General features: G+C 39.7%; 1 protein-coding gene across 1 annotated transcript; it reads left to right on the top strand.

The window, feature by feature from the left end:
- Positions 1-6,377: 6,377 nt before the first annotated feature.
- Positions 6,378-14,870, top strand: LOC139307350 (CD276 antigen homolog). Its single transcript, XM_070931152.1, has 5 exons — positions 6,378-6,525; positions 7,358-7,681; positions 9,626-9,904; positions 14,235-14,520; positions 14,798-14,870. Exons 1-5 carry the CDS (start codon positions 6,426-6,428, stop codon positions 14,868-14,870), a joined length of 1,062 nt encoding a protein of 353 aa, XP_070787253.1. The 5' UTR covers positions 6,378-6,425.
- Positions 14,871-15,950: the final 1,080 nt, after the last annotated feature.

Genomic DNA, 15,950 nt, shown 5'->3' on the forward strand with positions numbered 1-15,950 from the left:
AGTAGAGTGGCAGGACAGTGCTGGAAACATCCTTCCTGCTAAAGAACCTCAGGTCTCAGAAAGAGGAGGCAGCTACGACATCATCCTCCAAACTACTGTGACCAAGACCGACCGCTATCGCTGTGTTGCTACTCAGGAGGAGATCAACCATCAGATTCATGCTGAGACATCTGTGTTTATCAGTGGTCAGTGGTATTTTAATCATCAAAGAATTTTGATTATTCATGTGTTATTAGTTTTGAGTTGAACGTGTGTTCAGACTGAAGGCAAAGTGAATGATCTCAAAGTGTTTCAAATTAGAATAAAGACAAGTCTACTGATGTGGAAAATGTTCCAAAGACTCCACTTGATGAATCTACAGAGATGAGAGGAAGAATGAGACGCTGTGGAGGGAAATAACAGAAAGAAGTGGAGTTTGTAGTAAATGTTGAGATCAGTCTGATCAGTCTCTCACACCAAACCCAGGAACAGATTTAAAAACGGCTGCTGCAACCTGAAGCTGAGGATCGGCATGAAAACACCTCACGAGGTGATTTAGAGACGGAAGTCGTCAGAATCAGTGACATGTTTGTTCCACCAGAGAAAAGAAAAGAAGTTGTGAAATTGAAGAATTATTGTGCCACATGTGCCACCAAAATACAGCGAGGCTGTCTGAAGGTTTTATTAGCTGTGATTAGATGAATAGATTAGATAGAGAGATAGAGGACTTCATTGATCCCGATGGGAAACTGCAGAGTTACAGCAGCCAAGTCACACATGAGTCTCATAACAGACAACATGAGGACACTCAGAGATGGAGATCAGGTTTTATTATTTTATTTCTTCACTAGAAACTGAAGTGAAACTAACAACTAGGACCAGACTTTGACTGTGAATATATACAGTGATGGTTCCTGGTGATAATATGATACCATGGAGGCACAGAAAGGCTTTGGACCTGCAGTCTTTACTGCACAGTGTCGACTTGTGATTAGTGCAAAAAGAAAAGATATCTGATCATCATCAGCTCTTATTCAGGTTGTAGCTTCAAGGTTCAAACACGAGTTATCATTTTATAATTGTAGTAATTCTGAGTATTAAAGCAGCAGAAGCTGATGAGAGATCTTCTGAATGGATTTGATGCTGAAGGATGAATTCAGATTCAGAAATCATGACCAGACCTGTTGTTTCACAGCAAAATAAATGATCATGCTCTGAAACATTCTCCCAACAGAAAATCTAGATTCCACTGTGACCTTTTCTGAGCGTTTGTCAGCTGAAAAGGAAGAATTGTATAGAGCTGTATTATTTACAGATGTATGTGGAGAGATCTGAAAGTGTATCTCAGTCTGTACGTGTGTCCTCAGATCTGTGTCTGTGTACGAGAATCTCCAAATATTCTTTACGGCCTTTTATTAATGAGTTGAAAGTGTATTTAGCTTGAAGAGTTGGAGCTTCAGGAGTCTCACGCTGCATAAATCCAGACTGTGTGTCGCTCCGCTCCCATTGTGCCCCGATAACTGTAGAGCCCCCCCACCACCAAGAAGCACATCATGAGTTTAATGTTCACATCGCTGGGCAGAAGTCAGCGAGGAAGAAGTCCTCTGATTCTCTACTTCAGTAAAAGTAGCAACACCACTGTGTAAAAATACTCTGTTACAAGTAAAAGTCCTGCATTCAAAGTCCACTTCAAATGTACCTAAAGTAGCAAAAGTATTATATAAAAGTATTATTTTATAACTTGATCATATATATTGTATGTAAAATCAAAGTAACTAAAAAGACAAATATTTCCATTGAAATGTAGTAAAGTTGAAGTATAAAGTAGCATAAATTGGAAGTACTCAAGTAAAGTACAAGTACCTCAAATCTGTACTTAAGCACAGTACAAGTACAAGTAAAAGTGAACTGCATTCAAAAGTCCACTTGAGTAAAAGTATAAAAGTATCAGCAACATTAAAGTAGCAAAAACATTATATTTGATCAGATATCACATGTTTTGTATGTAAGATCAAAGGAACTAGTTGCTACATCTGTCTGATAAATGTAGTGAAGTAGAAGTACAAAGTAATATAAAATGCAAATACTCAAGTCAAGTACAAGTACCTCAAATTGTACTTTTACTGCTCAGTGAAACATAAACCTAGCTACGCCTCATGTTTCGCCGGATGGTTAATATTTTCTTTGAACAAAGCTCATCAACACTCGCTGTAACAGCGACCATGGTGAAATACAGACGTGCTGACGAGACGTAGTCCAGAGTCCATCGTAGCCTCGGCTCAGGGTGTAGAGAACCTCGGCTGCACGCAGATCGCCTCACACGTTTGCAGATCTCAGGTACAGCGGGAGTTTAGCAGCGGTCACGTGTAAACAGCCTGAAGTGGAGGCGGCAGGACAGCGATTCAAACATTGTTCCTGCTGATGAGCGGCACGTCTCAGAAAGAGGACGACGCTACAACATCAGCCTCCTCGCTACCGAGACCAAAACCAGAAGCAGCCTCTGAGCTGTGCAGCCAAGCAGGAGGAGGCTGGCCTCAAGATCAATGCTGACATCAGTGTTCCTGCTGAGAGTCATCCCAGTGGTGTTTTCATCTGCCCATAGTTTGAGACTTTAGGTTTCAGGAGCACGCACACCTTTAGTTGTTCTCTTTGTGTCGGCTGTGATGTCCAATCTGCTGTATATGATATGCAGCTACATTCTGACTGTTACATCAACTCTTTCTCATCTGTTGCAGAGTTCCCCACTGGATTGGTTGTTGCTGTTGCAGTTCTTGTTGGTGTTGTTCTTCTTCTTCTAGCTGTGCTTGTAGTCAAAGGCTGCATCAAAATTAATTGTAAGAAAGGTAAGTTTAGATAATTTCTTGTCTCAACATATTCATGATGAGCAGACAACACAACACGTTCTTCATATGTTTCTCATGTTCAGAGTCTTGACAGTTGTTTTATCTTCTCAGGCATTAAGCATCATGTTGGTATTTACAAACACGATCAAGTCAGGTGGGTTTTTCTTGAATATAACTTTGTTTTCCTTCCTGCAGGTTCAGGTTCACCACCAGAGTCAGACCCCCTAAAGGACCCCAATCCTTCTACCTGATCCAGAAACTTAACTAGCTTTACATGTGCTGTGAAGGTGGCTGCTGTGTGTGTGTGTGTGTGTGTGTGTGTGTGTGTGTGTGTGTGTGTGTGTGTGTGTGAGAGAGACCCAGTTTGAGGTCTAGACCATACTGTATGACAGTGAGGACATGTTGGCTGGTCCTCACTTAGTTGAGGCAGTTTGAGGGTTAAGACCTGGTTTTAAGGTTAAAGTTAGAATCAGTTTTAGGTTAAGGTTAGGATTAGGGTTGTGGTGAGGCAGATAGTTGTGATGGTGGCTGATGAAAAGTGAGTTGTTGAGGTGGCGAATGTGCATGTAGCTCATTGTGCGTCCATATGGAAGCATTAGCACGTCCCATCAACAGGACCACAGTCTTTCCCTGACCTGAACCAAGTGTTTTTATCAACTGTCCTCGTAATGAGCTCAACATCAGCAACAGTCAGATAACAGCATGCCACAATATATAGTCATTATCTCTCAATATCTGGTCAAACAAAATACTGACAAATAGTTTCCAAGTGTGGGACACAAAAGTCTGTCGAAGAAAAAAGGCTTCAGCGCGCTTCGACCGACATGCTTGTTGGATGTTTGAACGACATCTGGAATGATTTAATGGCACCGAGTGGAGAATGAGAGCCGCCAGCTGTTTATCTCCATGTGTCCAACTCATAATAATATAATATAATATAATATAATATTCCTGTAATAGTAGCAGATGGAAACGCAGATTACTTTGCTGATTTTCTGGACGTTCTGTTGAACTTTGCACCTCATTTGGATGGAAACTTGACTTCCAGCAGACTTTTCACTCGGCCTGCATCTGGCCTCATCTGTACATTAACAGACTGTAGACGCCCTGGACAGATGTTGTTGGAATAAAGAACATTTTTATTCATTAGTCCAACAATAATGTGTTGTTTTGCAGAACGGTCCAACACACATGTAACTGCTGAGTGTGGTGATGAGGTCGGTTCTGTCAGGAGTTGTTAAGGTAGTTTGTTGTTAGCAGACAGAGTTAACCAGGTGACAACAGAAGAGAGCAAGTGGCCTTTAATGCTGACTGATGATTAATGAATCATTCCATTAAGTGAGAATTAAATCAATACTCTGATACTTGGTGTGACTGAGTTCCACTCTTGTGCAGCTTTAAGATGAAAATATCGACCAAACACACTTTTACTTGTTATTAATGTCGTTGAGGACAAAGACGACTTCTTGCACTCTTCTTCTTTTATTTTTATATTCTGATGATCTTCTGCGTCTCATGTTTACTCTTGCACTGTCGTCAACGTAGATTCACTTCACTTCACAAAGTCAAGTGATGATAAAAGGGCCCACTGGACTGTTGCTGAGGACATTATACTGTAGTAGCTGGATGAATCAGACGGAGCTGCATAGAAACACAAAGAAACTGTGAAGAAAATATAGAAACAATCAGACAGCAAAGCAGGATAATAGAACAAGTCATGAAAATACATCATAAAAGTGACACAGCAGAATTAAAATGGACCAAGTTAAAAAGGACCCGATTAAACTAAAGTTCAGATAGAAGCGAGTTTTATAGAAGTTGAAAGCTAAGAGGCTCCGACCGAAAAAGTCCAGTCACACATCAGGTGACCTGAAAGGACCAGGAGACCCCTGACTGAGGATTTCAGGCTGCTGCGGCTCAGAAGAGGTTAAAACCTCTGTGATGTGTTCAGGAGCTTCACTGTGAAATGTGAAACTGTAAAACTCTCAGGCAGCTAGTGAAGAGTGGAAGCTACTGTTTGTGTTCTCCTGTAATGAGTTAAAGTCCAACAGCAGCATGTTTGATGAGCCGGAGACAGACCAGTGACTTCTGTCTGAGGCCTGAAGAATGAGGACTGTGATGGTCCAGACCACGTGACATCAAATCCTTTCAAACTCAGCATACTAGCGGGTCGTCCGTCAGGGTCGGAGGTGGGATCCCCGGCTCCTCCTGTCCACATGTCCCAGTGTCCTTGAGCAAGACGCTGAACCCCAAATTGCCCCCGATGGTCAGACCAGCACCTTGCATGGTAGCTCGCTGCCATCGGTGTGTGAGTGTGTGTGACTGGATGATCGAGGAGCAGAAGCTCTGTATACATGCTGTTAATGTACCAAATGTGATCAAACTGCTTGTAGTTCTTAAAGGTCCAGACTGAGCGAGACGTGGGCATTAAAGAAACATTTAGACGTCACTGAACTAAAGCTGTTGGTCTGTAAAAGAATGTGAATATTGTTCAGCTGAAGTGAAATATAATGTGACTTAACTTTTTATTTTCATATTTGTGTTATTGTATTGCTTGTTTTTATTTGTTAAGGTGCTGAGCCAGAGTCTGTCAGGTACAGTTACACACTGAACTGTACACGCAGTGTCCAGTTTATTAGGTACACCGAGCTAAAACGACTGCAGTGTGATGCAACAGTCCTGCAGTAAATCCTCCTTCATGAAGGTTGTAATGTTCAGTTTCAGAGAGGAGTTGATTCAGCTATGTGAGGCTGCAGTTTGTCTGTATCGTCTTATACTGACAGGTGTTGCTGTTATTTTGTCCACCCCAGCTACATCAGTGAGGGCAGGTGAAACAACAGAAACACCTGTCTTTATAATGCAGGCAGGATTTACTGCAGGACTGTTGCATCAGAGTGCGTTAGCTGCAGCTCGGTGTACCTAATAAACTGGACGCTGAGTGTTTGCTGCTGTTGACTGTGATATTTGAACTGTGCGCTCTCTGAACGTTCATGTCTGTTTATGTTGTTAACTGATGATGCACTTGTAGGGCATCATGTCATTTCAGGCAGCGCTTCATCATTTCCATCCAAACGTTTGAATAAAACATGAAACACCTCAAACTGTGTGTTGGGACTGTTTTTAATGTGATGATTCTGTGTTGGCCGGATTCTAACATGATCCATGTTTTCTAACAGCTGTTTTTAATAAAGACTTTTTGACTGAAACAACACAGCAGATATATTTCAAACAACACACAGAGAGATAGTTTACCACTAACAGCTTCATGAAGGGCAGTTACAGCTGTATATTAATCATAGCATGAGGAGACCTTTTACACTGAATCACAGGAGGAGTGTGAATAGAAAGTACAGTATACCCACTGTTGTCTGTTATTATAGAAGAAATATCCACACACTAAACCGGCTGCAGGATTTCAGCCAGATGAACTTTTCACGAGTCATATAAATGGACGCGACGCTTTTATTGTGAAGGGTCGTGCCGGAAGTGTCGCTGTAGTTGCTGCTGGCGGAAGCTGAGAAACCGAAAGTGTTTCGGATGTGCAGGTGACGCAGCCAGAAGTCGGTAAATGTCCGTTAGTGACGTTCCAGTGAAGTTAAAGTGATGTTTGATGTTCCGGTGACTTCAACAACGATGAAGCTTCTTCCTCTCGCGTGTCTCTGTCTCCTGACTCGGTCCGGAACAACGTTTGCTGATGGAAACGGTAAGAAAACTAATGGCGGACTGATAATTAGACTGAATGGCTGAAACATCTGGAAACAGAATAGTACGAAGTCTCTGAGTGGCGGGTAGATGACAGCAGCAGCTGCAGCTGTTAGCATCAGCATGTAGCTGCATTTTAACAGAAAGATCATTGACACAGTTTGATATTATAATCAGCAGCACAGGTCAATATTAAAACAGTGATGTCATTAATTGCAGCCTCCTCCTGGTTAATTAGAGTCGTCTAACAGACATGCGCAGTGTTTAGATGTGGACGATGTTCGGGGCGTCGTCTCCGTCCTGCAGAGAAATGCGCTGCTGTTTCCGAGCAAAGCTTCTTGGTGTCAAACCAGATTATTGGTTGAAACACGTCTCTGATGTTTCTGATGAAGTATAAAGTCTGGGTGTTACACTATATACTACTTCATAGTACTGCCATCGCATACTTATACTACTGGCACAGTACATACAAATACTGGTCACACCTGTTTACATCTCAGTATATAAAAGAGGTTTATCACATATATACATGTATATATTTATTTATATTTATATATATGGATACCCGTCTACAACCTGTTCACCTGTACATTTCATTATTACTGAATTACATTATCTGTCTATCACAGTATTTTATTTTATATTAATGATGTTATATTATACTCTAGCTTGTGTGTTGTGTGTTTGACATGTTTTCCTGAGCTGAAGTGTGTTGAGCTCTCAGTCGCCACAGAAATCTGACTGCTGACCAAACTGCTTGTGAACTGTTGCTTCAGAGTGACTCAGGTGACACATGTAAATGTGTTATTTGATTTTATGTTTTTGTCTTTCAGGGCCAAGTGTCATCAATGTGGCCGTGGAAGAAGGAAGTGATGTCATGTTACCGTGTTCCTTCAGCACCAAGAAGAACATTGAGAAAATGGTGTTTGACTGGAAGAAAGACGGTCTGGAGGTGTTCCTGTATGAAGCAGGCAAGCATTACAATAAGGGCCGAGCAGGTCAAGATGAACTCTTCAAAGGTCGGGTTTTTCATTTTGAAGAAGAGTTGAAGAACGGCAACGCCTCCATAAAAGTCCAAAAAACAAAGATGGCTGACAGTGGGAACTACACCTGTACTTTCCCAAACGAACAAATATCCCACATAAAGCTTGTTGTAGGTGAGTGACAGTTTGACTGATGGCACTTTTAACATGCTCATATTTATTCATTTTAATTTCTTTGTCATACCATCTCTAGACTGCTTAAGTCATTAATGTCAAACATTAATTAAGGCATATAATAATAAATAAAATGCTTTTATTTTATTCAGAGTTATGTAATGATTTGTACTTTATTTTTTACAGTGTATTGCTCATCTACTGATATTCATATTGAAAGTAATATTATAGTAAAGTATTTGTTTGTGCAGTGGAGAGAGCCCACAGATATCTGAAGCTTTGTCAGTTGGATTAACAGTGTTGGTGAGGCCGCCCACGCACCTGAGTGATGAAGCTCAGAAAAATGATATTCAGCAAACAGGGGGAAAAGTCTCAGGTTTTGTTCAGAATATTACGTCTGGCATGTTGTTAATATCACATAATCACTCTAATAATTCTGTTCTGCTTTGCCTTATAGATCCTGACCCAGAGCGCTTTATCTTAAAGAACAGATTAGAGGAAAACATCCCAGGTGAGTCCTGATTTTGATGACGTCACTCATCTTTACATCATCGTGTGTGATGTAACTCATCACTGATAAGTGAACACATTATACACCAACACATATTTGGTTTGTAATAATTTGATATTGATGATGATATTAAAAGTTTATACATAAAATGGTTTATAAGAAATTCTTTGTTACAGTTTTATAACAGCGAGAAATTGTGTTTAATGTGCAGTGGTCACTCTCTGTGATCCCCAATACTTAATTCAAGTTACCTGTTCCAAATCCAATATATCAGTCAGTGCATCTTATGGATGATGATATGATTAATATGATATGTTAACATCCATAAAGGCATTGTTCTTAGAACATTTAGTTTTCCAGCCCCATGGGAAATCACATTACAAACCAAATACACTCAAATAAATACAATTGATAAGGTACACATATCTAAAACTAACAGTCTAATTTCAGAGTCTTGTTGTAATGCTGGATTTAAATATAGTTCTGCTTTTAATAAAGCAGTCTTCCAATAAATCCTCCTTTCATGAAGGTGCTCAGTTTTCAGTTCAGAGGATGTAGTTTGTGGTGCTGTTGAACTGCTTTGTGTTATAGAAACAGGTGTTTCTGTGGACAAAATAATAGAAACACCTGTTAGTAAAACGCAATATAACACAATAGCAACACAATCTACAGCCTCCAAAATGATCATACAGTCGAATCAACACCTCTTTTAAACAGTTTCAACAAAAACCTTCATGAAGGATTTATTGCAGGAAAGCTTCATTACAAGCAGAACTAACTTCAAATCAAATATTATGTTGTGACTTACAGTTAAGATGTAAATAAAAACAATGGGGAGACTGTCCACATTCTGATTTCTAAATCTGGGCAGGAATCACCCTCCTCTGTCTGAGCCTGAAACCAGGAGTTCACAGATGTTCAACACTTCACACATTTACTCACATTTGGCTTGTGGATTGTAATAAATGCTAAACTGTTGAGCTCACTAACGTATGTAGGCTAATTCACCAGATCATAGGTGCTGTATGATGTTACAATCACAAGACTGTAACACAGAGGGATTATACTGTGAACATACACCAATTAACAGTCTGGTGTGTATATTTCTACTTCTGTCTGGCACCTTGTTTACAGCAGAATGAAGCTGAATTAAAGTGTAAATATCTTTCTCCAGCAAATAAAGTAACAACCTCTCTTGCTCTGTTTCTCTCAGCACATTAAACACACTGGTAGCTTATTATTGAATGTGCAGCACTTTTCAAAAGTTTGGACGTCCCTCAACTTTTTGCACAACTTACTCGGCTGCAAAATTATTTTATTTGAAATCTATTGTCTGAGATGTCAAGTGTCTGAACAAAATGCATACATAATCCAGTAATTATCCTTTATAACTGATGTGTCACTTATTGTCTGTTTACACTTCATCTTCACAGGTGCAGCTCCAGAACCATACGTCACATCACTTGAGGATACAAAGGACTGGTCACTGCTGCAGTGTGTTGTTCGAGGTGCTTCTCCAAAGCCTACAGTAGAGTGGCAGGACAGTGCTGGAAACATCCTTCCTGCTAAAGAACCACAGGTCTCAGAAAGAGGAGGCAGCTACGACATCATCCTCCAAACTACTGTGTCCAAGACCGACCGCTATCGCTGTGTTGCTACTCAGGAGGAGATCAACCATCAGATTCATGCTGAGATCTCTGTGTATATCCATGGTGAGAGTCTTCTAAGTAGTGATTTAATCTGTAAATAATTTGAAAAATTTTACTATGTTCAGACTGAATGTAAAGTTAATTGCTCAAAGCAAAGCTAATTGGAGCACATCTGCTCCAGTGAAAAAGGTTTCAAACTGAGTGAAAAATTCCATCATTTATACAAATGATGACGCTGTTTCATCAATCACCAGAGATGGGAGAGAGAACAAGTCTGCTGAACAAGTCTGCTGAACAAGTCTGCTGATAAATAACTGAACAAACTGCACTTGATGTTAACTTTGCGATCAGTCTTATCTGTCACACACACACACAAATTCCTTGGTAGGTATAGCTAACGTCTGTATCAGTAGTATCCTGTAAAACACTCCAACAGTCAAATTCACAGGATTCAATAGAGGCAAAAGTTAACTTTGCGTTCAGTCTGAATTCACCTTTTAGGAGCATGAACATCATGAATCGTTCTCTTTAATGATTATACACTAATACTATATGTGCTGTTCATGATGTGCAGTTACATTTCAGAGGAAAAGTTTGAGGACAGAAATGATGAACATTGAGAAGTGATGTGCAGCATGACACTCATAGTACCAAAACACAAGCTATTCTATGTTACACCATAAAAACACACATTTTGATGCCCAGATCTTGTCAGCAGCACTTCTTCACTGCCTGCAGAGACTGAAGGTCAGCCCTGATCCAAGTCCCCTCTTTGTACTTGGCCTAGTTATATGTACGTATATATATGTTGTTAACAAGTGAAGATTTCTGCATCACCAAATTAAAATGGGTGACACCACACAAAGTAATTCTTACATACAGTTGAGCTTGTTGTTAGAGAGATTACCACATACTAACTACCAGGTGTAACTGTGGTGTAGCTTCATTTACTAGTTTGCTGCAGAAAACACAGTGTATGAGGTGATAGAACATTATCTGACATGACTCTGGTGTAAAATGGAGCTCTAGTGTTCAAGCTCCACTTGTCTTACTGTTAAATGGTATTCTACTAAATAATATAATATTGCTAAAATGATCAGTTATGTCAATACTAATGTTCCACTTAATGGCCCAGTCATGTCCGTCAGGCAGCATGTTTCCCTCCCTCTCACTCTAAACTGCATGAACACATATTATTCTAAAACTAATACATTCCTGCATACGTGCATCTAGAGAGACGAAGACAAAGCGACACCTGCTGGACCTTTACAAAGTGTTAGTAGCTTAGTTTGATATTTCACTTAAACCGTTAAAACTTATTTTCTGCAAGTTATGTTGAATCTTATGATGCTGAAATCATTTTCCATGTTTTCATTGTTGGCGGCTCTCTGATTGGACGCAGCTACAGATGTTGCCTGGCAACCAATTAACACATGACTGAGGGCTCGACTCAGACGGTCCTTAAGACTGAAGGGTGCAACCCAGTAACTTATGATTTAGTAGATACTTCACACACAAACACAGTAATAGATTTAGGAACAGCTGGCCGATCAGTCGGCCGATTTAGAGACTGAAATCACAGCAATCGCTGACATTTAGTGCCACAAGTGAAAAGAAAAACAGGGTATAACAAATGAATGTATCACGTGTGCCACCAGAATATACTGAGGCTCTAAAATATTTATTAGCTGTAATTAGATAGATTACATAAGAGAGAGAGTGATTTATTAATGAGTCTCATAACTGACAACATGAGGACACTCAGAGATGCAGATCAGGTTTTATTATTTTATTTCTTCACTAGAAACTGAAGTGAAACTAACAACTAGGACCAGACTTTGACTGTGAATATATACAGTGATAGTTCCTGGTGATAATATGATACCATGGAGGCACAGAAAGGCTTTGGACCTGCAGTCTTTACTGCACAGTGTCAACTTGTGATTAGTGCCTACTGCATTACACTGAAGGTCCCAGATGACCAACATGTTTGCAGTAATGTTACTTCATTCACTGCTTCTGCAATAGCTGGTTGTCGGTTGATTACAAGCAGAACTAACTTAAAGTCCAGCATTAGATTTAGACTTGAAGTGAAAATGGAGATGAAACAGCAGTGAAACTGTTCACGCTCTGATTTCTAAATCTGGGCAGGAATCATCCTCCTCTGTCTGAGCCTGAAACCAGGAGTTCACAGATGTTCACCACTTCACACATTTACTCACATTTGGCTTGTGGTTTGTATTAAATGTGACAGTGTGCAGCTCACGAAAGCATGTGGGCTGATTGAACCAATCACAGGTGGCGTATGACTGAAGCGTAAGGCCGTAGCACAGAGGACACAAGATGGCGGCATAGTGCGATACACAGCTGTGATTTACAGTCAGATGTGTGATTCTGCCTGCAGCTTCCTGACAGCAGAAGTACTGAGTGTAAACAGGTTGAACTTGATTTCTTCTCCAGTTAATGAAGCAACAAGCTAACAAGCAGTAACTCTGCTCTCGACGTCTCTCAGCTCAGTAAACACACTTCAAGGTTTATCATTGAACGCACAACGGAAACGTTTGAACGTCCCTCAACTTACAGCATCATTTGTTCTGCTACAAAATCTTAAACATGATTTGAAATATGCTTCTATTAGAACTCTTAACAGTGTTTTCTGTTGCACTAAAGTAATACGAAGGTGTTTGTTTTCTGAAGTTAATAAATAACCTTAAATGTAAAATTAGAAATGCAAAGATACACACACACCCTGTATCAGTGAAAATAATAACAAAACTATATCATCATGTATCTCATGCAGGTTGTAGCTACAAGTTTCTAACATTACTTATCATTTTATATTTGTAGTAATTCTGAATGAGAGGTCTTCTGATTGGACACGTCGCTGGGCAGTAGTCAGTGTGGAAGAAGTACTCTGATTCTTTACTCGAGTCCATTGGAGTAAAAATATCAACAAAACGTATTTAAAACATACTTGAAGAAGTTAAAGTATTATTAAAAAGTCTTATATTCTATAAGTTGCTGATATGTTTTGTACGTGAGATCAAATGAACTAGTAAGTATATCTGTCTGATAAATGTAGTGGAGTCAAAAGTACAATATTTCCCTCTTAAATTTAGTGAAGCAGAAGTATAAAGTAGCATGAAGTGGAAATCCCTCCAAATAGTTTTTAATCTGAGTCTCAAACCTGAATATGAGATCTGAGCAGCACGAAGATGTTGAGCAGAAAATTCTCACTGATACAATTTATGACACAAGAGGTTTGTTTTCTTTTGAAAACCCTGAGTTTCATATTTCATAACAGGTTTTATGTTATTTTAGTGACACTCAAAGTGTTTTGCATGTTTATTTTGGAATAGTTCGTTCCTCATTTATGGCTCATTTGGTTCATATAGAATATTCAATCAAAATGTAATTTATATGTTGCTCAAATACATTTTTATGGATTTTAGTGTGATGGATGAATTCAAATTCTAAAACCTGAACAAACGTGTAGTTTAAAGAATAAATAGATGATGATGCTGTCCTTCCTCTTTGTGATGATCAGTTTTCCATTCTGGCAGCATGAGACTGTTGATCAAATACACTCAGTGGTCACTTTATTAGGTACACCTGTACAGTCTGTTGCAATTCAATACAACAGCTCTGCTATAAATTCTGCCTTCATGAAGTTCATAATGTTCAGTTGTTGTTGACTTTGTGTGTAAATGAAACTACATGTTTGTTACTGAGCTCATAGTTGAAGGTGGTGTTGTACTGGACTACATTATACTGAGAGGTGTTTCTAATTTCAACATGAGGGCTCAGAATATTAGAAACACCTGTGAATATAATGCAGTCCAGTTCAACACCACCACTAACCATCATGAAAGGAAACTTAATGCATTAGATTGTACAGGTGTACCTAATAAAGTGGCCACTGAGTGCATCACTGACACGTTCAGCCCTGATAACACAAGGGGTGCACATGCTGTTGAAGACCCTGTGTTTCATATTTTCTAACACTCTTTATTTTACTTTAGTGTAACAGAAAATATTGTCTACATGTCAGACAACACATTTCATGTGATGTCATTTCAAATGTAACGTAAAAACTCAAGTGTTGTCCAAACGTCTTCACTGTGTCTGTGCTTCTGTCATCATATGAGTCACAAATAGTGTTTGCACTTGTAAATAGTCACCAAACGTTTGGTGGAAGTTAAAAGTGTGAAATATCATCTCCTATCTAACAATGCAGGGAGGTGCAACTGAGGCTTATATTGTACTTTTCTCTTAAACACTTTAATCTTCATTTACAAGCAGAGAAGGGCTGAACAATATACATACATAATCCTGTAATTGTCCTTTATAACTGATGTGTCACTTGTTGTCTGTTTACACTTCATCTTCACAGGTGCAGCTCCAGAACCATACATCACAATACTTGATGAAACAAAGGACTGGTCGCTGCTGCAGTGTGTTGTTCGAGGTGCTTCTCCAAAGCCTACAGTAGAGTGGCAGGACAGTGCTGGAAACATCCTTCCTGTTAAAGACACACAGGTCTCAGAAAGAGGAGGCAGCTACGACATCATCCTCCAAACTACTGTGACCAAGACCGACCGCTATCGCTGTGTTGCTACTCAGGAGGAGATCAACCATCAGATTCATGCTGAGATCTCTGTGCATATCAGTGGTCAGTGGTATTTTAATCTTCAAAGAATTTTATTTATTCATGTGTTATTAGGTTTTAAAAAGTTGAATGTGTGTTCAGACTGAAGGCAAAGTGAATTATCTCAAAGTGTTTCAAATTAGAATAAAGGCAAGTCTACTGATGTGGAAAATGTTCCAAAGACTCCACTTGATGAATCTACAGAGATGAGAGGAAGAATGAGACGCTGTGGAGGGAAATAACAGAAAGAAGTGGAGTTTGTAGTAAATGTTGAGATCAGTCTGATCAGTCTCTCACACCAAACCCAGGAACAGATTTAAAAACGGCTGCTGCAACCTGAAGCTGAGGATCGGCATGAAAACACCTCACGAGGTGATTTAGAGACGGAAGTCGTCAGAATCAGTGACATGTTTGTTCCACCAGAGAAAAGAAAAGAAGTTGTGAAATTGAAGAATTATTGTGTCACATGTGCCACCAAAATACAGCGAGGCTGTCTGAAGGTTTTATTAGCTGTGATTAGATGAATAGATTAGATAGAGAGATAGAGGACTTCATTGATCCCGATGGGAAACTGCAGAGTTACAGCAGCCAAGTCACACATGAGTCTCATAACAGACAACATGAGGACACTCAGAGGTGGAGATCAGGTTTGATTCTTTTATTTCTTCACTAGAAACTGAAGTGAAACTAACAACTAGGACCAGACTTTGACTGTGAATATATACAGTGATAGTTCCTGGTGATAATATGATACCACGGAGGCACAGAAAGGCTTTGGACCTGCAGTCTTTACTGCACAGTGTCGACTTGTGATTAGTGCAAAAAGAAAAGATATCTGATCATCATCAGCTCTTATTCAGGTTGTAGCTTCAAGGTTCAAACACGAGTTATCATTTTATAATTGTAGTAATTCTGAGTATTAAAGCAGCAGAAGCTGATGAGAGATCTTCTGAATGGATTTGATGCTGAAGGATGAATTCAGATTCAGAAATCATGACCAGACCTGTTGTTTCACAGCAAAATAAATGATCATGCTCTGAAACATTCTCCCAACAGAAAATCTAGATTCCACTGTGATCTTTTCTGAGCGTTTGTCAGCTGAAAAGGAAGAATTGTATAGAGCTGTATTATTTACAGATGTATGTGGAGAGATCTGAAAGTGTATCTCAGTCTGTACGTGTGTCCTCAGATCTGTGTCTGTGTACGAGAATCTCCAAATATTCTTTACGGCCTTTTATTAATGAGTTGAAAGTGTATTTAGCTTGAAGAGTTGGAGCTTCAGGAGTCTCACGCTGCATAAATCCAGACTGTGTGTCGCTCCGCTCCCATTGTGCCCCGATAACTGTAGAGCCCCCCCACCACCAAGAAGCACATCATGAGTTTAATGTTCACATCGCTGGGCATAAGTCAGCGAGGAAGAAGTCCTCTGATTCTCTACTTCAGTAAAAGTAGCAACACCAC

Source organism: Enoplosus armatus, unplaced genomic scaffold (assembly GCF_043641665.1).
Source record: "Enoplosus armatus isolate fEnoArm2 unplaced genomic scaffold, fEnoArm2.hap1 Scaffold_96, whole genome shotgun sequence".
NCBI classification, from domain to species: domain Eukaryota; kingdom Metazoa; phylum Chordata; class Actinopteri; order Centrarchiformes; family Enoplosidae; genus Enoplosus; species Enoplosus armatus.

Excerpts from the sequence above, each read along its gene's own strand:
- LOC139307350 (XM_070931152.1), top strand. The coding sequence starts at position 6,426 with ATGTTTGATGTTCCGGTGACTTCAACAACGATGAAGCTTCTTCCTCTC. Across the intron at positions 6,526-7,357 it reads AACGTTTGCTGATGGAAACG|GGCCAAGTGTCATCAATGTG; the intron begins GTAAGAAAACTA and ends TTTGTCTTTCAG. Across the intron at positions 9,905-14,234 it reads GATCTCTGTGTATATCCATG|GTGCAGCTCCAGAACCATAC; the intron begins GTGAGAGTCTTC and ends TCATCTTCACAG.